The 22,400-nt window shown below is 38.1% G+C and overlaps 1 protein-coding gene across 1 annotated transcript in view; it reads right to left on the minus strand.

The window, feature by feature from the left end:
- Window positions 1-21,662, minus strand: part of TMEM47 (transmembrane protein 47) — a 28,511-nt gene extending 6,849 nt beyond the window's left edge. Inside the window, exons 1-2 of the mRNA XM_072956184.1 lie at window positions 21,173-21,662; window positions 6,194-6,334 (exon numbers count right to left, since the gene is read on the minus strand). Of these exons, the coding sequence (XP_072812285.1) occupies window positions 6,194-6,334; window positions 21,173-21,398 (367 nt within the window). The 5' untranslated portion in view covers window positions 21,399-21,662. The remainder of the gene's footprint in view (window positions 1-6,193; window positions 6,335-21,172) is intronic.
- Between the last annotated feature and the right edge of the window lie 738 nt (window positions 21,663-22,400).

Here is a 22,400-nt window from a genome sequence, read left to right on the forward strand (position 1 = left end):
AGAAAGTAATACCATACTATGTTTCTACTTTACCACCAATCAATGAAACATAATAGGCACTGTCTGTGGCATTCTATGTGCTCTACCTGAGAGGCAACATAGGTAAAGTTGTGTAGCACTTTAGAATTTGAAGGGAATTTGAGGTTCATTTTATTCCCCCTCCTTACTTTTTGGAAAAGAGGCAACAATACTACCAACCATGAAATTGTGTGGACAGAAGCATAACAGGAACTTAGAGGTACTAATTTTTGTGTTATTTCTAGTTTTCTTTAAGGGAAATACTCAAAACATTCGATAGGGAAAGTTAATATTCTCTAACATGAAGATATTTCATTACTTCAACAAACATTTATTGGATGTCCATTGTGTTCTAGGGGAAAGAGATAAGACAGATAGGACATGGTGCTTGCCCTTTGATATTGCATACTCTATCGTGGAGACAGACACACAGATATAAAGGAATGTGTTCAACAGAAGCAATAGAGGCATGTTCACTTATAATCCATGTTAACTGAGCTCTAATGATATTCCAAGCACCACTTTTGCCTGGAGAAAGAAAGGAGGGCTTCAGAGAGGAAGCACCATTTGAACTGGTTCTTGAAGGATGGATAGGACTTAGTCAGAAGAGAAAAGTGAAAAGACCTCTAGAAAGAAGCAGCAGTTTGTATAAAGCTTAGTCATAAGACAGTGTGCCTGTAGAAAATCCACAGGGGGAGAATGAAGGGCACAATCACACGGAGATGTCCAGTTTAGACTATAAAGGCTTAGATTATCATAAAAATAATAGACTGGTTTCTATAAGTAGACATCCTAGAGGTCATTTTAACTGTCAATGCTGTTGGTGCCCTATCCATACACTCTTATCCTCATCACTCCAGTGCATGTCAGCCTGACTTCCAATTGTCAGCACCTGCACTTCTTAGCCTGGCTGTTTCTCTGGCCACTAAAGCTACTTTGCCAAACTGTAGGGCAGGCCTGGTGTTCTGGGAAATTAACACTGCTGTTTCTCCATCATCACCAAGAGCCCTCATCAAAGATTCTTAGCATTTGGTTTATAAATACTCCAGTTCCCTCGTCCTTCCAGTGAGATAACTCTGAGGGGCGTGTGCTACACTGATTTCCAGAATTTTTCCAGGAAGATTAAGCTCCAACTGCTTACAGCAACAACTGGTCTGATAATGTACACTTTTTGGCCGCCTTCCTTTCCCTGTCTCACTTTCTGCATCCCTTCTTTTACCTCCCAGATTAAGTACTTGCACTTGATTCCTTGTCTCAGGTTCTCCCTCTGGGGAAACCAAAGGGACAAGTGACAAGATCAAATGTGTATTTCAGAACTATAGTTCATGTGTTTGTAAGACAGACTAGAGAAGGACAGGCCCCTAGGAGGTTAGTCAGTGCATGGATACCTTTGTGCAGTGATGATTAAGGTGACAGGAGTGGGACTGTAAAAGAAAAACAGAGTAGCTAGATTCTAGGAAAGGGAAAGGAAGGAGTCGCATAGACAGTTTAACTCAGACATTAACATATGGGAATGGGAACTGGGCACTGGGCTGTTCCACTTGAGGAAGAGTTATGTCCTCAATTAAGGCAGTAACGGTAGTGTATAAGAAGTCACAGACTTAGAAGATAATTTAAAGACAGAGTTGACAGAACTTACCAGCTAAGTCCCCTAAATATCAAATTTACATAAAGGAGACGATCATTTGGAGAATAAAAAACATTTGTCCATGAAAGATTAACATGAAGCTATCAATTTCTATTCTTTTAAAATTTATAATTACTAAAAGTAAACAGTACATATGAAATGAATTATTGGTGGTGATACTGTAAATTGTTCTAACCAAACGGTGGTTTGATATGGATAAAGATCTGTGAATAGATGAACACATTTTTAGTTTAACATGTAAGTTGAACACTGATTTTTCTGTCAAAATCTAGACTTGAAATACCTCCAGCCATCTCACTGGGCCTGACAGGATGGTGAGGAGGGCTACAAAACACAAGCCTCTAATCAGAACCCTCTCTCCCTCCACAAAAAAAAATCCCCAGTGCGCATAAACAATCATTTACAGGGGGCCTTCTGCAGATATAACAGAAAGGAACTATCCTTAATAATACAACTAGTGAGCATTCTGCTATTTAAAATCTGAATTATGAAAGACTCAAAATTTTCTGCAATTTGTCTTAAAAGCCTTGGGGAAAAAAAGGAAACCATCATTCTAAGTCTCAGTGGGGCATGAAAAGATGTACAAAACCAGACAATAAAAGAAAAGGACCCAGAAAGAGGCAACCCCTCTAATTTCATCAAGTCTTACTACTGAGAACTAGATGCCAAGTATGAGAATCTCATCATATATTATCTGTCACTGTCAGCTACACAACAAAAAATATGCTATAGTCAACCATACTGGACATGTGCACAGTTTTCATGATGTGCTAAGCTTCAGTCATGCTGCACCGATCAATTTGTGGTCTTTATGACACCTTGAGTTGCTGCCTTCCTTCTGCTGTTGCTCTCAAGAGATGAAATAACTGGAATTACAGGATGGACTCCAACTGCAGTACACAGTTGGCAGCTGAATTCAAAATTCAAGGCTGATTCAGCTCTCGTTTTTCTATGTGTTATACATACCCAAGTAAAGATGACTGGTGAATCCTCACTTGAACTCTCAAGTCAGACAGATGCCCTGAATTGAAACTCTGGTTCTGCGACTTAGTAGCTGGACAACCCCAGTGAACTACTTAACCATTCTGAGCCTTCTTCTTCACTGATAATATGAGGAAAATAAATATCTAATCTTAAGTTTGTTATAGCAGAGACAGCATGTGCTATAGGTCTAGTAGTGTGACATGCGGTAGGTGCTCAGGTAATTATTATTATCAACATGATTATTATAGATAACATCTCATTCTGAAGTCTAGATTTCTAGGACTAGTAAGTGGAAGACTTGTGGAACATGGGACAATGTTTTAGAGGGGCTACAGTGATGGCTATCTCTTAGCTCTTCTACCAGCTATTCAAGCAGGTAACAAGCCCACCCTAAAATCAAGGACCTCAGAGAAAAAGAGAAGATTAAAAACCTTTAAAATGTGTTTGGCTATGTTTATAAGACTTAATCATCAGCTTTTAGTAAAAACCCTTAAAAGTATACGTCTAACACCAAGATAGTATAGTTGCAAACTACAGGCATCCAATGTATACTTGTTAAATGACTGAAAGTACAAATACATGAAAAAATAATTTTTACAACTATTGCTTTTTTGAGTTGTTCTGTGGTCACATGAAACTTGCTACTTCATAAATTGCCAAGAGAGAAATGATTTAAGAAAAATTGATTTACAGTTAGCTAATTGTTTCCATGCCTGTTTTTCCCTATCAGATGATAAACCACATGCCTCAGTCATCATTCCGTCATTCGTTCAACTATTTATTGAGTGCCCCAAAGTACCAGGCACAGCATATGGTACTGACTTAATGATGCAGCTCTATGTAGAGTTGTTTCCAAGTAGTAGTGCTACATCTGTTTTGATTTTATGTACTGCATGTCTCAGCAGAAGCAAAAAAAGAATATTTTTCTGTTGAGATAAATATCATTCCCCTTTGTGTGTGAACACAAAGATCAGGCTTAGTATTATTTGGAGAAGAAAACATTCTGAGAATAGTGGAGAAACACAGACCATTTTCATGCAGACCAAGATTCGTAAAAAAGGGAACCGGCGCCAAATACACATTTACAAAAAGTCACTAAACTTGTGAGACAAGCTAACCAATTAGAGTAAGTATGTTTCCTAATAAGCAAGCAAAATAAACAACCATGATTTTAGCAAGCATTATTTCAAGTAGGCAGATTTTCCAACTTTGTTAACCTTACATCATTCATAAATAGATTATTATGTGTAATGAATATCTTTTCCAGAAATCAGCTATAGACAACTCTTTAATGGTTTTTGCAGATGGGAGACAGAAACCTTTACATAAACTGTTTCAAATGGCCAGTAAGTTTTACCTTGCTTATATACAAAGTGAACACTAAACTAACGTTATTCAAAAAAAAAAAAACTTCCCTAAGCACAATGTCAAAAAGAGAATGAGTAAAATTAAATCTCAGCATATGTACATTTTTTAAATGTAGCAGTGTAATGCTCATTTTAGGTCTCAGAGGGTAGAATAACACTATATGAATATTGCTGTAGGGATTCCTCTCATTATTTCACAATTTACTAATATTTGTAGCAACTAGAGCTAAATCAGAATATTTATTTTGACCAAATCCTTTATCTTTAACTTATGTTCATTTGCGATATGTTCCTGTTTCAACCAGTATTTATTTTCACATTTTCGTAAATTTTGGTATACTTGGAAAAAAGCACAGAACTTAAAAAAAAAAAAATAAACCTGGAACTTCCAGTTATTTTTCTAAGTATGTTTATAATAGGTGCTATAAACAGCAGATTTCTTTATAGATTCTGTATATGCCATTATGGGGTAAGTTAAAGGCTAAATGGGATAGAAACTAGGTAGCACAATAATATTAGATACTTACAAGAGAATGTCTAGAATATCTCTATCTTCATAAATAAGAAATATCTGAATATTCTAAAAGTATTCAAAACCCAATTCCAGTTTTAAAGAATGGTATATGATTTCAGAATAATTTATTAAGAAATTTGATTATAATTGACCATCTAAGCACTACGTTAATAAATCCTAGCTGCAAAGACAAACTTACACTACAACTAAAATATCTAAGTTATTTCATTCTGAAAATAGAAAAATAACCATGGCAAATCCATGAACTGAGAAATATACTGGAGAATAGTGATGGAATCTTTAGAAGAATCTTCATGTTGTACTAAATCATTCACAATAGAGGCCTGTATTACACTTGAGATCAACAAAATAATGATATGTGGTCACCGGCTAAGACTTAAAAATATTTTTTGTAATAGTGTTTTCTATTCTGTTAGGAAGTATTTGTGGTGCTATTTAGCCAGTTTTATATGTGTCTCAATACAATGTCCCGTCTGTAATAGGGACTCAATAAACAGGTGAATGAATGAGGGATTCAGCAGTGAATGAACCACTAGTTTAAGATTCAGTAGCCTCCCAGCCCCAGGTTCACCAGTAACTACCACATAATCTTGAGCAAGTCACTTAAGAGATTGGAATTAGATTTAATTCTAGATCCTTTCAGTCCTGTGGACCTTTGTTCTTATGACACTTGCACTGTGATCAGTCTTCATGGGTATAAGAAGATGAATACAAGCAGCAGGGGGCAGCAGAACACTTCTGATTTTATATTTTTAAATCAACCGACCCTTCAAATCCTGAGAAATTTCATCTATTCCCATCTTTAAACAGCTTTAAAAAACCCATCTAACAGGCTAGATGGTTCTGTCAGTGTATTCATTATTGACAGTCACAGGGGCTTATTTTACAGTATTCAAATCAGGTATGACTGACAGGGTAAATTGAAGGCACCACAAGAATATTTCAGTTTGAGTTTAAGAATATCCTTAAATATTCTTATAAATGAAAATAAAACTCACATCAAATAATGTACTGGGCTTTTTAGTCTTATAAACCCCTTTTCTAAATAGCTCCCTGACTTTTAGTAAAATTTCCATTTTACCTTGGTTGATATTTTAATCCAAGTGGTGCTTCATAGAAAGATGGTGCTAAATTAACGAGTATGCCATTAACTTCATACAATTGAATTGTCTGATGGTTCATGTTATATGTTATCATTTTTCGGTATAATCATGTTTATTTCAAAACAGATTTATACTTTTAAAGGTACATAGAGTGGAATTTTTTTCAGTTTTATGTTAGAAAAAATAATGTTGCCTTAAGATAATGAAGGGGGCAGTAAAAGAAGGAAAACAAATACTGGATGTGAAGAAAGACTGTTGGTAAATACACCTGCTGCAATTCCTAAGGCAGCCCTGTCAAGAACTATTATTTATTCATGTTTTAGTTAGAAGTTTAGAAACTGCCACTGTGCTCTGTAAAATGCTTAACACACTGAAAACTGATACTATGATAAACCTTTAGCCAATTTACCTTAAATTATAACAAATGCCTCTTGATTTGTATGTAATACAGACACATACTGCTTCTGCGTGAGAAGGGAGGATGGCAGAAAGTTTCATGAAATTTTAACACTGTTTTGAAAGTAATGAATATATTTACCTGCTGCAAAAAGCATGACAGCAACAGGTCTGTAGAAGCGCCTTCGAGATCCCACGCAGATAGAAATCAAACCCACCAGGAATGCAATGAGAATGATGGCAGCACCGCCCAAGAGCAAAGCCAGAGTAGCAATCTGCCAATCTGGAAAGAAAAAAGAAAGGCATTGCGTTTTTTAAGCAGTAAAATATGCTCAGCAGCCGTTACCTTGCTGCAGCTAAACAGATGTGATTTTACTGCATACTAAGCATCCTTTGGGATTGGAAATGTTTTGCAACAAAAATTACTATAAATGTCCTGATTCAGAAAAGTCTTCTATGTTAAGCTAATAAGCACAGTTTTTAGATCACAGGTTTGCCATGTTTTTCTTCTAAGGACTCTATTAAGCATTCATGCTAAATTTGGTGTTCCCTCCATAAACTATTTTCATTATTTTTAATTTTCTATTGAGCTATCAAGTTCACAAATCTTAAGTATAGAAAATAGGGAACCTGATGGATTTTTATTTTTATTTACACACCCATGTAACCACCATCCAGATTAAGATACAGAACATTTCTATCACCCAGAAGCTTCCCTTATGCCCCTCCCTAGTTAATAATCACCCTCCCAACCAGGCTACTGACCCACATTATTACTGTGTATTTGATTTGCCTGTTCTTAAACTGTATATAAAAGGTATAAACTCTTTTGTGTCTGGCTTTTAAGTCTGTGATACTTATTTTGTGTCTGGCTTTTAGGTCTTTGATTATTCATCCATCCTATTGCACGTGGTTGTAGTATATTCTTTTTTTTTTTTTACTGCTGTCCTTTCTTAGAAAGACTTCCTTCACTGCACAAAAAAACCCCCAACTTTTTATTTGCCTTTCTCCCTCTCCCGCTCACTTAAACAACTCCCCTAGAAAATTAGCATCAGGAAGATTTGTTGTTGTTTGTTTTTTTTCCTCCTTGTTTTCATTTCATTCTAACCTTACTGTTGTACTTACCACCATAGAGATGGTTTCTGAAATTAGGTATTCCCAGGGTGTCAGAATGGACTCTAAATGACTCCTCGGCCCCTTTCTTCATTCACACATGGAGACAGTAAGCATACACTGACCACTTACTATGTGCAGGCCTCTGTACATAGATACTTTAAAAGTCTCCCTTGCCTTGAATGAAACATAAACCTTGCTGAAATGCATTTATCATTTCCTACAAAATAAAGATTTAGAAAGAGTATGAAAGAAAATTGGCCCATTTTCCATTTCATAAGAGTAGAATATTCTCTAAGAAGAAGCAGAGTAAGTATATGAAAGCACTATCCAGCTTAGGAAGCATCACAGAAAATGATACTGTGGAGAACACTCTTCTGACTCTTCCGTAGGGTTTGTTTGGAAGTCCCAGGCTGCCTCTTCTGGCCCTCACTTTAATGTATGTGCAGGAAATAAAAATAGACTTTAATCCATGGTTAAATTGCAGTGCAGTCTATCCAAAGTCAAGAACTCATGATATTTTGATGCTGTACTCTGAAATTATCCCTCCAGAAAGCTTCTAAAGTGCACTCTTTGCCTCTGCAGGACAAGGGACAAGTAGAGGAACCTAAATGTCTCAAGAGTTTCATCTTTTATTTATACTTGTATAATCTTGCCTTAAGCATCCCTTCCACATCCTCTCCTCCTAATAAATTCTGGATATATAGCTGGCACTGAACTAGAACTTGCACTGCATTTTCAGGAAACAACAAACAAGGGGGAAACAGAACAAATCCAAACTTTTTAAAATATGAAGATGAATCACAAGAAGTGGAGAGTATTTTTATGCCATTTATTTGTAACAAAGCCATGTAAGTTCAAACAAAAGTATATCTGACTTTCAACTAGAGTTTAAAAGGATAGCCATACTATGGCCTTTTTTATTCCATAAAAGCATGTAACTTTGAATTAAAAAAACAAAAAAATAAGCCTTACATTTGGAAGTCTCTAAATTTCTTTGAAAAAGTTTATACATAGGACAATTTTATTGTACTTTAACATAACAGAAATCCTTCTGAAAAGTTGTAAGTTGAAATTTCTGAATAATAAATAAAATTTTCATTATATCAAAGAGTTTGAGATACAAAGAAAATAATGAAATCAATCCATTCAGTCATCAATCAAATTCCTGGAAACTTTAAGAGAGCCTATGCTGAACATTTTCTAGTTGGACTCTTACTTTCATAAAGTGATTATTACTTTTAGCAACTTCCTCCAATTTATTTTAAAGTAATAAGAATTTTGAAAGTATCAATTTTATTTAAATCAAGATACAACTAAATATTCATTCATTTTTAAAATACCTTAGAAATAAAAGTACAATAATTACTTTTTTCCAATAAGCTCTTGCACACAGCCCAACAGGCATAAAATACCATACACTTGACTATTTCTACTTTCAATCCTAAATCAAACAAGAATTCTGTTCACTTTTCTTTACTTTAAATATCCTCAAAGAATAGCTAAAATATATGTATTTATTTGTATTTTGTAACAAACAAGACTAAGACAAAAAATTGGCAAACTTTCCCTATAAAAGGCCAGATATTAAGTATTTTCAGCTTTGTGGGTCATCTCTGTTATAACTGCTCAACTCTGCCTTGTTATATGAAAACAGCCCTAGACAGTATCTGAATGAATGAGCATGGCTGTGTTCCAATAAAATTTTGTCTACAAAAACAGGTGGTGGGCTGGTTTTGACCCTCAGGCTATATAGTTTGCTGACACGTCTATACCTCATCTACCATTCTAAAATGCTGAACTTACTTCTAGGTAAAAACCTCTCAGACAATAATAATAATTTCATAATGAAGTCCATTTGATAAGTGAGTAATACAGGAGTGCAAAGTGATGCTTATCCAGCAAGCAATATAAAACTGCAAAAAATCCTTATCTTACATAATGTTGAATTTCCTTTAAAAAGTAATACTTTATTTTGTATGGAAAACCAATAAAATGCAATAGAAGTCACCAGGAGAGTAACAGGTATTAAAAGGGACTAGAACCTAATTTGGAAGGGAACTTCTTGTAGCAGAGGAAATAGTTTTTAAAAAGTAGATGAAAACAACCTGTTCTGATTTTCTTCTATATGTCCCATATTAATTTTTAGTGCTGAGGCTGTGGTTAGTGAGAAAGTCACTTTAGACATAAAGCCAAAAAGGAGCATCACCACCATCTCCACTGTTGTGATATTGCCACCCTTCCCTTTGGTCCACAACCACAGCTAAGCTTGCTCAAAGAGAACAGCCATTTTATTTTCCAAGAGAGTCTAGAATTGGGCCACATATGTCTGCCACTGTCCTTGGCCAAAACCTGGGGCTTAGACTGAAGTATTGAGGCTGTATCTCTGGTGGACGGTGCCGAGTTTGGGGATTGTTGTCATTATATCCATTTGGAATGATTCACTCAGGCAGGTTGCCCAGGACCAAAGCTTTAACTCTGTGACCAGCTGAATATCAGTCAGTAAGCTGAAAGATACGGCTACCATAGTCAAGGAGGCCTGGGGCAGTTTTCAAGGTTCAACACTAGGCATTTTGGAGCTGAGAACAGTGCAAGAATCTATTGTCCAAATGTTAGGGCCTGCCTTACAGGTGAGTTAAAGTCAGGGACCATGTAAATCGGCCTGATACCATTTTCCTCTTTACTGAACAAGACTAAGAGATGGGAAATAGAAAAAGATAAAAAATACTTTTATAGATACCTACTAATGGCCATTAAAACAATAGGCTAAGATTCATGTTCATACAAATAAATATTTACTTATCTACCAAATGTAGATTTAACAAGAATATATACATATAAAATGTTTTGTTATATACTATAGGACTTGGGCAATTTTACATTAATATTACAATAAATGACCAGAAAACTCCACACAAATGTTTTTTCCCATTAGAAGGTTTGCATGCCACAAATACGTGTTACCCCATATCAGTATCTGTAAAACAAATTAAAATGTCATGAAATTCTCAATTTTTAGGTCCATTTCTTCAAAAAAAATCGATTTTAAGTTCTCATAATTGATTAATTTCTATATCAATCTTAGTTCCCCAATTTTATAGCCCTCACAGTATTTAGTCAGATGAAGTGTTAAGAGTCCTTGGAGATTCATTACTCTGCATTAGTTTTATACATTTCTATAAATGATATACTGATACTGTATTGGAGCAGTGAACGTAAACCAGCCCTGCAGAACATCATAGGCCATGGTGCTTTTTTACAAATTGCAGTGCTCTGCACAATTAAAACTGGTCATTGTTCAATGTCACGCCAGCTGATCTGAAATCTGACTGGTTTCTAAGACCTGAGAGAACAAGCGATGATTGGTTTTGAGGAAATAATGTACATCCTTGGTCCATAAACTAGCTAGGGCTGAAATGGGCTGAAAGGGATGTTTTAGATATGGAAATCAAACCTGAAATGAGGCTGTCACAGTGTACGTCAGGTTCCACTTAAAGAGTATTTTGGCAAAGAAGGAAAAAAATACACACACACACATATATATACACATAAATGCAGTATTATATTTTCTCTGAAGTTACAGAATAAAAATTGGGCAGTCCTTATGTCCTAACACCAAGTCCAACATTAATATGCAACTCAGGAACTAAATTCAAGTCCTCTTTCAAGGTATTTTTATTAGCTAGTGCCAGAGTTTCCAATGTCTATAAATGCTTTAGTATTCTGCAGAATTGTGCTGACTTACTTTACAGTCTAATACATGAGACTGGCCTGCAATTGCCACTGCGTTATGAAAATTCTATGGGCCACATTATAACTGCCAAATTAGAGAATTCACATTCCCTTGGGGAATTCATGGTCAAAATTTACTTCTGATTTTCAGGAAAGGCAAAATCTAAATGATGATACATTTTCCACACTTTTGAGCCAAGGTCAATGCACATACCAGTGCCTAAAGCTTTCCTCCACCCATCTCATTTCAAACCCTTTAACTCGTCAAACAGTGGCTAATTTATTTACCTCTGTAGGTATTGTTTATATGCTGAGATTGGGTCTACTGTATGTAATCCCTGAGCACTGAATTGTCATTTTTTCTAGGAAACTGATATAATTAAAAAGCAATGAAGAAACAGATTTTTAACCTTATAAATTCAACTCCCACAACTGAGGTGGGTAGTACTTCCCTAAGTGTATTCTAATGTTTTAATGCATGGTTCTCAGTTTTCCTGTAATTTTCATCACAAATTAAAATACTGATTTTAATAACTTAATCAAATATTCAAATTTGCCAGACAGGCACTTACATTTTCACCTGTGAATTGTCCAAAAGAATAGTGAATTTTCCAAAAGAATATCATATTAACCAAATTGATTCCCATAACTGTAATCAAATCATTCACTCTTCAACCTAGAAGAGTGATCTTTCCTATCATATTGACACTAACTTGCAAGCCGTCCCCAAGTTCTCCCTATTCACCCCCACGAACTGGAGCATTTCCCTCATTCCCAACAAACATTCCATTCTTCTAAATGCCTTTATTCATTTATAGGACATATTTATAGCAAAACCTTTAAACTTATTTTAGTTATATTGGTAAGAACTCAGAGAACTCTGCATTGCCAATTCCATTTTATCATCAGAAAGTGGAAATAGTGGAATGGTTTATTATTCAAGGAAAAAAAGCCGTTACAGAATAACTTTTCAAACCCATATTTCCTAAGATATCCATCTCTTCACCAAAGACCCTGTCTTTTTCACCACTAGCTCACTTTGCCAGAAATTATGGCATTTCATTATTTTCATCAGATGTAATTTAAGAATTTCTTTTGAAATTAATGCTACATACTTCTGAGTTTGCAGAGTAGGGCTATAGCCTCATCTATGAAGAATGAACCAAAACGATGCTGTTATTCTGAATAAAAGGAAGGAAACTATAGACCTAACAGCCGAAATATTTCCGGAGGTATCAAATGATATACTTAACTTTTTAAAGTTAGTCTGCATGTGGCAAATGAAGTGGAAAACAGGAACCATTACTAAGGGAGTTTAAACTTTGTTTTCTTGGCTAAGTTGCATCGTGACCTAAATCCATCAGCATTGCAGGAATTTTATACTATTCTGTGAGATGTAAACACAAACAAAGGCAGCCAAAAGAAGAATCCAGATTCTGATTTCAGTAATTAAAATGACCACCTCTTTTTTCAAACAACTAATACCCAAACTAACATTCTTCACTTGTAAACAAATATTTATGGCAAACAACTATGTGTCTTTTCTAAAGTGACAAGCAGTATAGACACTGTGTGCTTGTGCTACACAAAGTCAAGTGGAATATCAGAGAAGCACCTACTTTAAAATCCATGTTAATCAAGTAGGCAACAATACAACTTAGGGTTCTACTTGTTAGGCCCATTCATAGATTAAAAAAAAAAAATGTGCCAACCTGACTTTAAGCACATAAATGACCCTAGGTAACCATCCAAATACATAATGCAACAACTCTTAATGACCAAAGTGCAGATCAATTTTACCAAACTTTTGGAAAATTCTGGTGGTCCCAAAGTGCCAAGCAGGTTACAAATTTTCAATCCACGACAATTTCGTTTGCACCCTTGCAGTTGTTTCATGTTGGTTTAGAAGAAGACTATATATTCTTTTCTCTTTACAAATAAAGGGTCACTTTAGCCGTGTCACAGAATTCTATCATAGAAGATTTGGTGGAAATTTAATTTATCATCTAAATACCATAACATACGGTGTTTTTTCCCCCCAAATAAAACCACTGTATACAATGCTTAGCAAAAGCCCTGCTATTAAAGCATGTTTTAGTATTTAGACAAAAAAAGAAAGACATCATCATCCCTAATGACTGCTGTTTCTTATCAAGTACTATAATAAAAAGCTTTTGCTAGCATTTGATGGTAACTAATATTATCTAATGGGTACTGTTATTTCTCAATACTAACTTCTAATCGTATTTCTGTAAACTTGTGATGAGTTTGTTACATTGAACTTTGTTCCCTTTCCACTCTTTGGTTAAAAAAAGGTAAGATTACAATTTGGAAAACTTGATTATTTGGAAAAAACAGTAAGAATAAAACCCATGCCAGGACTAGGAGTGGGTGACCTGCCTCTAAGCAACTAAAAAGTTTTTGTGATGGGTTTAGGGTAGCTAAAAATAATCAAAGAGTAGATGGAAGACAGCCAACCAGTCACCTACGATCATTATTAAGACACCCCTAGTAAATATGGAAGGATAAATTTGGCAAGCTAGTGCCCCTACCAGTTCCCTGTTAGGAAGCTTCATTAGATGACAGCCCTTCTTCTATCCTCCTGCAGAAGTTGAATATGTATTTCCTCCTTTATAACACTTCATACATACATATTATTTCATTAATTTGTTTAAGAGAAACCGTTTGTTTCATTCATCACCTTGCTCTCACCACCAGACTGACTGGCTGACTTTGTACCAGGACAGTGCCTATTCCCTGCTAGGAAATCAATGAATATGTTTAAATGAAATTAACTCCTTGGATAAGAAAAGATAGGAGAGAGGGGAGAGGTCATTTCTATCTTTCTTTAAGCCACCTATTGGTGCAAGGAATAGACTCCAGGTTGCATTCACAAAGCACTAATTGTTATGATGAACATTTGGTTTAGGGACCCTAAAACATAACAGAAATAAAACTCCCTTTGATGGAAATTTGAGATCTTTTGTGGGTGTGCCTTTTAATGCATAGAGAATATGTGACTTGGGGTCCCAACTTCTATTGTTTAACATCTTTTTGCCTAATACATACATACTTTGAAAGGACAGAATCAGTATTAGTGACATTATCTTGAAACATGGCTCATTAAACTATCACTTTAAATCTCACAACTGTTAATAAGCTGGTAGAGACAAAAATGGTCTAGATTTTTTTTTCCTGGTTCTCTGGGAAACAAAGGTGCTTCATTTTTGTAGGGTTTATTGTTTTGTTTTATTTTTTAATAGTTTTCAGTGCCAAAGGCAAGACTACAATAGAACAGGAAATTGATGGTCTACTAATGTCTCAAAATCCCAAACAAATATAGGAGCAAAAAAGGGTAAGGAAAGGTGTCCTTGTCTACTTTTCAGTACTTTGAAGACTGATATGATTTAACTGTCCGTGCCTTTGACATGTGAGGATGAAATTCTGCTTAAGGAAAAATCAGTCTCTTGATAAATAAGTGTATTTTTTTTAAATAAAGCCAGAATGCAGTAATAAGTTAATAGGAAAAATCAGTCTCTTGATAAGTAAATTTAATTTTTTAAAAAATAAAGCCAGAATGCAGTAATAAGTTGACCTAATGAAATTTATATGCATATTTAGCATCAAATTAAGAAACTTACATGCTGGCTTTCACAGACTTTTGGAATTGTTTTTCAACTTAAAATTAAGCAGTTGTTTTAAAGTACCCTATCATGGAGCCACTTAAAGAAAAAGAAGTTTTTCTTGATTATTAACGACTAGCTATGGTAACAATGTAAAATTTGATGATAAACATCTAAAACTTAACAGACTTAACAACATATATAAGTCTATTTCAAGATTCTTTAAATTCTAAGAAAAATGAAATCTTGGATGATAAGTAATCTCATAAAAAGTAGACATCTATTTCACATGTAGTCCTTAACTTCTTTAGTTCATGTTCCTTACCAGAGAGTATTTCAACTGTCTCCGAAGCACCAAGAGATAGTTATCTGCAATATTATAGGAAATTTTGAAAAATCACCCTGCAAAAATACTACAGCTGAATACAGTGTATTGAGTCTTTAATATTGTGTCTTGCCTTATTTTTCTTATCCATGCAATGAATTTAATCGGGCAGGATTACTTTAAAAATCGTTTCTACTCTAAATGTACTATAATTCTGTGATTCAATATGTGGGCAAATATCAGGAGAAAAATCATGTTATTAAAATAAGGAAAAAACAAACAAACAAAAAAACCTCTAACCCTAAAACCTTTCTAGCACTACAAAACTTGGCTCCTGTCTGGAATTTTAACATTTTCATGTTCATATACAAATCACCTTGTCGGACTCTTACGAAACTTTCTTAAAAAGGCGAAAATTTTAGCATGCAAAATGAAGTAGCAAATTAGAGTCCAGATTCTCAATCAGTTTGATCCTTGATCATGTGAGACTATAAACCAAAAATGACCTAAGGTTATATATAAAGAGGGAGAAAGAAAAATGTTTTCTATTTGTAGACAGGTTAGGTTCTCGAGTTCACTTGATTCCAAATCTAGAGTAACCCCATACAAGCGACCAATCATTAAAGTTATGTGTTGGTTGAGGGCAGTTTTTTCCCTAGCCAAACATTATTTAAATAACTGATTCAAAGTTCTTAAAGAAAGAAGATATGTAGTTGTCTTTGTTCTTTGGAGGCAATAAAGAATGCAGATTTGCAGCTAGACTCCAGTGTCAGAGCAGACTATTTACTGCAAATGTGGCTCAACAGCATCTCCTATTCTACATGCTCTTTGACAAGTTACCTTACCACAGCTCCATCAAGAAGTAGAACCCAATTCTCCTCTCCTGGAATCTGGGCTGGCCATATATAGCTCCTCTGTGTTTTCCCAGGCTGGTTCCAACAGAGCCTAGTTCTCTTTGGACCCTCGCTCTGGGGAAAACCACTCATCCTGCAAAAAGTGCAACTACCCTGAGACCACCATGCTAGAAAGGCTAGTCCAAGCTGAGTCCAGCTTCCCAGCCATTCCCACCAATGTGCTAAATCCCATGAAACCGTTTGGAAGGGGATCCTGCAGTTTCAGGTGTTCCAGTTCCCAGCCATTCAAATCACCCTCAGCTATGGCTCCAGATATCCTGGAGCAGAGACAAGCCACCCTCATTATCCCTATCGGAATTCCTGACCCACAAAAGTCACACACATAATAAAATAATTATTTGACACCACTAAATTTGAGTTTTCCAGCATTAGTAAATGGAACACTCTTGGAAAAAAATGTCTCTACCACTGATTGAAAACTTGGTACACTTACAAAGATCCGGGGTCTCTTCAATAATATATAGAGATAACATTAGCTACCTTGCAAGTTTATTTGACACTGGGAATAACTGAGATGTCTGGCATGTAATAGTACTGAATAAAAGGTAGCTATTAGATAATAATTTTGCGATCATTATCTACCAAGAGCACTGTTAAATGCTGGATAATGCATATCAAAATTTAAATTTGAAACTAAAAATACTATGCATTATTCTGTGCAAAGAATGTTTACCACTTAAGGAGGAAAAAGTCCTTAATTACTGAAAAAAACATCATTTTGGGTTTGTTTCTCTAAATATATAATAAGCAAGGACTGCAACCCTAATGAGCAGGTATGTTCATATATTTCATCTTCATGACAAACCACTTGAAGATGTTAAGCAAATTGTATGAGGTCACATGATTGGTAAGTGGCCAAATTCTGGGCAGTTTGAATCCAAAGCCTCATATATTCCTCTCTACTACTCTGCCCTCCTACTGGGTTATGTTATAATTTAGCATAGTTCATATAGAAGTTTACTGCGCTATTTAGGTAGTGTGTTCCAGGACTTATTTTGGAGCACCTACAGTCTTTTTCACTAATATATCTAGTAGCACTCCATGGTATCCCTAAGTGGGCATACTATTAAAGAGAAACTTGAAAGTGATTTTTAAAATGTATTCCTGACAGCAGGCAAAAATCTGTTGCTTGAAATATGCTTTTGTTTGTTTGGGAGGCGAGAATTCTACCACTGAACCACCAATGCTGCTTTTGTTTGTTTGGGTTTTGTTTTGAAACGTTTTATGAAAGGCCAGGCCTCTCACACACCCATCAAATCCCTTAGCTGACAAAGATTGATCTAAATGACTCCCTGGAGATTACAATCATTCTATAAATGTGAGCAAAAGAAGAATTATATCTGCCCACAAATTAAAATGTCCTTTGTAAAAGTCAATCTGGGGAACTTGAAAATCTTAGGAGATATTAAAAGAAAATCAACATGAAGATCTTGAAATATTATACGAGGTTTTCTCTGGTTTATTAATCAAGAAAGTTTTGGTGTTAAGTGCCACTCTTTGACTAATTTTCCACCAGTCTACCCTGTGTAGAATAAAAACAAAATTCCATTTGTTCTCCTTATTTTCTTTTTAAGAAAGCCAGAAGAGAGTACAACTGTTGTGACCTCCAGGCTTGCTGAGCTATTTGTAAACATGCATCAATATCAACTCATTTCAAGCAACAAGCTGAACCTTTCTTGGAGTGAATCACATTGTGAAGTTTCACAGTGAAATTCTATTTCCCAATTAAGGTATGAATTCAAAATATGCACAGATGATACACATGTGAACTCAGAATCACTGTAATCTCAGATTTACTAAGATTTGCAGGTGTTTAGGCATTTCTGTTTATCTTAAACTACCACCTAAGACAGGTTTTCTTATAATGCCTTTCAAAGTGGATTCTTAATACCACAGTTTTTTAAAAATGAGCTACATACAAAGCACTCTTAAAAGAACCTCCTGTCAACTGAAAATAAGAATATTCACCTGTTATTAGCATAGTGCACTGCCATTTCAAAACTGCCAGTGACTCATGTTACAAATGCAGCTATTTTTAGGACAGAGCAGGAATGATGTTAACAATATTCCTTGAAAAAGGCACTATTGGATCAAATATTTTGTGGATGGAAAGATGGATAAATAACACTTGTTATATCCCAAAACTACTTTCAGTAAATTGTGTTCATTTGGCAATCTGCACGTTCCTCTATTTTGCTTAGTCAATAAATAACACAGACATCAAAGAAGGAATCTGCTTTATATGAAATAGCTTTGCATTTATAAATCTTAAAGAAGAAATGTAAAATTACCCTAAAGGTTGTACAGCACGTTTGACATCGAGTTTAGGGTGTCAGCATTCTGTATATACTTGAGTAATCCTATTTGCACTATGATTCTCTTGTAATTGCTATGGCTGTGAAACCCTAATAATTATATTGTAGAAAAAGAGTTATCTAAACTAAATGTGACTAAGCAAAAGTCTAAAACATTACTATCATTTAAAAAATAATATTTAAGATTTATTAAAAGGCTGCCAAAATCAGTAGTGGGGAAAACTATCCTTAGAAATTCTGTGGCCAGCAGCCATGTGAGTACTACCTATTCTAAACTTCCTAACAAGAATTTTTTTTGTTTCCACCGCAAATGACAGTCAATTAGCCACTTTTTCATCTGTCTTTTGGGAAATTTATAGCTTAAAGATGAATGCCTGGAAAGTCCCCCATACACTGAATTGGGACACCGGAGAAAGGCATTCCAGTTGACTGACACCCGGATTACTGGTTTGTACTAGAAGTGCTGACGCAACCTTCAATACACCAGGACACAAAAGGCATGGTTCTGCTTTTGCTTAAAACCATAAAACAGGTTATAAGCAGCAAACGACGCATATTTGGTATCAAAATTAAAATGCAGCTTTAAAATGACGGCTGAGGGGAAAGTTTCCGTAGGAACTGGGCCTAAGTAGGACCTATTGTCATCAGTAGAAACATTCCTGAAATTTCCCTTCTGTAAATACAAGCTCGCCTCTTCATGGCAGTTTTAATTCTAATTAAGACAAAGGTTTTTAATTAAGCCCTGAAGATGCTGGTAAAGGGCCTTCAGTAAAACTGTCCTTGCTGGTTCCTTCCGAAGTAATTCATTTTGAGAGACAATGAAGTGCATCTCTTAAAATCTTCAGAGAAGACATCTCCCTCCCTGCTTTCTGCTATTCAACACAGCAAACAGGCTGAGAAAAGCTGCCTGCTCCTTTCATTTCAAGCTTCCCCCCTTGTTTCAAAACACTGGTGGACTGAAGCTTCAAGCCCACGGAACACTGTAAGAAAACAGATTTTGTAAAGTGGGGAGATGGAGCAATTTTCCATATGTTGTTTCCTTTCCTTCGGCACCCTCCCCACCCACCACCTTGGAGAGGAAAAATGAGCTGATACTACATAAATAAAGTCAAGAACTAGTTTCAGATAGCCTTCACTACCCCCACTTCTTCCAAAGTATACTTTCCCTAGGATGAAAACTATTTTATTTTCAGGAACCCAGAAAGAAATACATGCTGGGGTATGAGTTTCAGCAAGAGGGTAAAATAACGGTTTTAGAGGAAAAAAAAAATCAGCAACTGTACCAGCGTCGATTTTTTACTTTGCAGAGTCCTATTATCAATACATTTGCATTAAGTTCATGTCTCCTCCCTATTTCCTGGCTTAGAGAGGAAAAAAGCTGAGATAAATGGGTATGGAGGCAATTAAGGAAAGATTAGCAAACACTGCATATGCTCAACAAACCGAAGCTGGCTTCTCCCCATTCCCCACATTCCTGGCCAAGAGAAAAGGATACGGGCCTGAAAAGAAAATGGGAGTTGAAGCTGGTTTCTCTAACCTATCTGAAAAGTCTTTATGCAATCGGGGGCTATTATTTCAGGAGACAGTGAGAAAGGGGCAAAAGATTCACGTTGCTAAGGAGACGTGCTGAAGCTGGCATTCCTACATAAATTTCCATTCCTATTGGAGAGGGGAAAGAAAAGATATTTTCTCCAAAGTTTATTTGGATCCCCTGGTTACTGAAGAAAGACATTTTTACCAATTTATTTTATCTTTAGTTGTAAACAACCAACCCTGAAAGAAAAGACCTAAATGTTGACCTCCCGCAGCCAACCAGTCCCTTCCACAGTGAATTAAGCAACAAAGACGAAACCCTTCAATGGGAATTTTGAGGTACCATCAAAGAAAAAGCCTTCTGTAAACAGACAATCAAATTTATGGAAAAAACTAAACCAAGTGAATTAATTTCTCTTATAACAAGAAACCCAAAACAAAAGTAAATCGGATCTTTGTGGCTTTTTGTGCTATTTCAACTTTCTTGGAACTTGAAACGTTTCCAGTAAAGCTTTATAAATAGTCCCCGAGAAGACATGAAACTGTCCGAAAGGAATTTAATGAGTTTCTCAGGGGTGTGTGTGTAACTGTGTAAAATCAGGCCAGGTCCTCTCCCTTTTATTCCCCTTTCTCTGCACTGACACCAGCAGATGAAGAATCAAGATTAGCGAGGAAAAGGGTTTGCAGCAAGAAATAGGAAGTTGGCAGCTTTCTTCTAAGGGCATAACTGGGGCGCAGGAAGAGGCAACTGGGGGTCAAGGAGAGTAAAGCAGTAAAGTACCCCTCCCAACTATCTTCTTCTCCATCCCCTACCCAGTCCATTTGCCACTTCCAGTGCTGGCTGAATAAACCATAACTTTCCCTGCATCTGTGAATAGCTGACGGAGAAGAGAAAGAAAGGTCTGGAGGACAGAAGCAGCATTTGGGGGTGGGGGGAGGAAGAGCAACTAGCAATCAAGGACAGTGTCACCAAAAAAGGAAAGGAAATTAAAGCCTGTCCCTCTCCCAACTCTCCACATCCCTCAAAAATTTAAGGAACTAAAATCCAAATCGAAACTCACTGGGGGAAAACCCAGATAAAGTGGAGTAGAACAGGCAGAAACGTGGACAGTAAGAGGAAAACTCAGGCAAATTCCTCCTTGAGAGAGGAGGAAGAAGAGAGTGGGGAAGGCAGAGAGAACCCGCAGCATCCTAGTAGAGTTGGGGCGTTTTTGCTTGTGCCTTTTTTTTTTAACGGGGTGTGGAAGGCGTATTTTCAACACAGCCACATGGTTCTCGCCTTAAATGATAACAATTACCCAAAATAGCAGACGTGTTACTCCAGAGCCCGAGGAATGGCCACGGGAGGAGAGGGCGTGGGACATCACACCGGGTTTGGAGACCAGGACCGGGGAGAGGAGAGGGGTGGAGAACAGGGAGGTGGCCCGAGCCCGAGGGTCCGCGAAGGGCCAGGATGGAGAGGGGCGGACGAGGGTGGGGGACACAAGGTGTAGGGAATAGGCGGTGGCTGTCCAGGCAGCGGGACGCGGGGCGGGACGCAGGGGTCGCGGAGCGCCGGGCCCTCACCGCTGCTGAGCGTGGACTCGCAGTGCCAGATGTCCAAGCTGGCGGGTTTCCGGCAGGACTCCCACAGGGACAGGTAGTACTGATGGTCGGCCGTGACCCAGGCGGGACTCAGCACGGCCCCCAGGTCCAGACACAGCGCCAGGAAGATGCACACCAGCCCGACCAGCTTCAGCGGGGTCAGCACCGACACGCGCACCTCCTCCATGCCGCTGCCCGCCGAAGCCATGCCCCGGGCGTCGCAGCCGGCCGGCCCCACCGGAGGGCAGGACACCAGGCAGGTCCGGAGAGCCGGGAGCCGGACTTTTCTCGGAGGGCAGCAACCGAGGCGCCGCGCGCGGGTACTCGTTCCTTCGGGGCTCTGCGCGCTTCCCGCTGCGCCAGGAAGGTGGGTCTGCTGGGCAGCCGACCGGGAAGAGGTCGTGGGCAGCCGCAGCGACGCCGATCCCGCCACAGACCTTCGCCGCCAGCCCCGCGCCGCGCTCTGCCCGCGCCCGCTCCGCCCTAGCGCGGCCTGTCTCGCTCCGCCCCGGCCCCTCCCCGGCTGCGGGAGGCGGTGCCGAGCGGGGAGGGGCAGCGGTCCGCACCCGGGCGGCGTCTGGCTCCGGCCCCCAGCTCCCGGCGCGAGAAGCTCGCGCCCGCCCCGCCCCAACCCGGTGCGCGCGGAGCGAGTCCTCTACCCTCGTGTGCGGCGCGCACAGAACCCAGGGCGAGCCCTCCGCCCCAGAACGGCTGCGCGGGGTTATTCCTCGAAGCTGTCCGGCCCCAGGCCCCGCCCCTGGCCGCGCTCGCTCCAGGGTCGTTTGGTTTCCCGCCCCCACCCCCTGCCGTCACGTGGGTTTCCTTTTCTTAGTGAGCTGGGGTGGGTCCTTTTCTAGAAGGCATCAGCAGCTGTGGATTCCTAGGTTTCCTGGGCTGTGGACGCTGGAGCAAGGAGAGGTTCTCTCTCAGTGATGTAACCCGCCCCCCCCCCGGCTCCGCCAATTTCTCATCCTGGGGGATTTGAAGGGAAGTGAAGAAAAGTGACAAAAGACATTTCGTCCCGTCGTTTCAAACTCAGAATGTCCTCAGTCTCTGACCTATTCACCCCCGCCTAGTTTTACCTATTTCCTAACTTTACCAGCCAGTCTACTGCCGCTTCTATTCTCTGGGGTCGCCTCTTTTCGCGCCCCCTAGAAAGGGCGCCTGCTCAGGGAACGAACGCAGGCGCTAAAATGGGAAAGAGAACTTC

The sequence above is a fragment of the Vicugna pacos genome, chromosome X (genome assembly GCF_048564905.1).
Source record: "Vicugna pacos chromosome X, VicPac4, whole genome shotgun sequence".
Taxonomy (NCBI): domain Eukaryota; kingdom Metazoa; phylum Chordata; class Mammalia; order Artiodactyla; family Camelidae; genus Vicugna; species Vicugna pacos.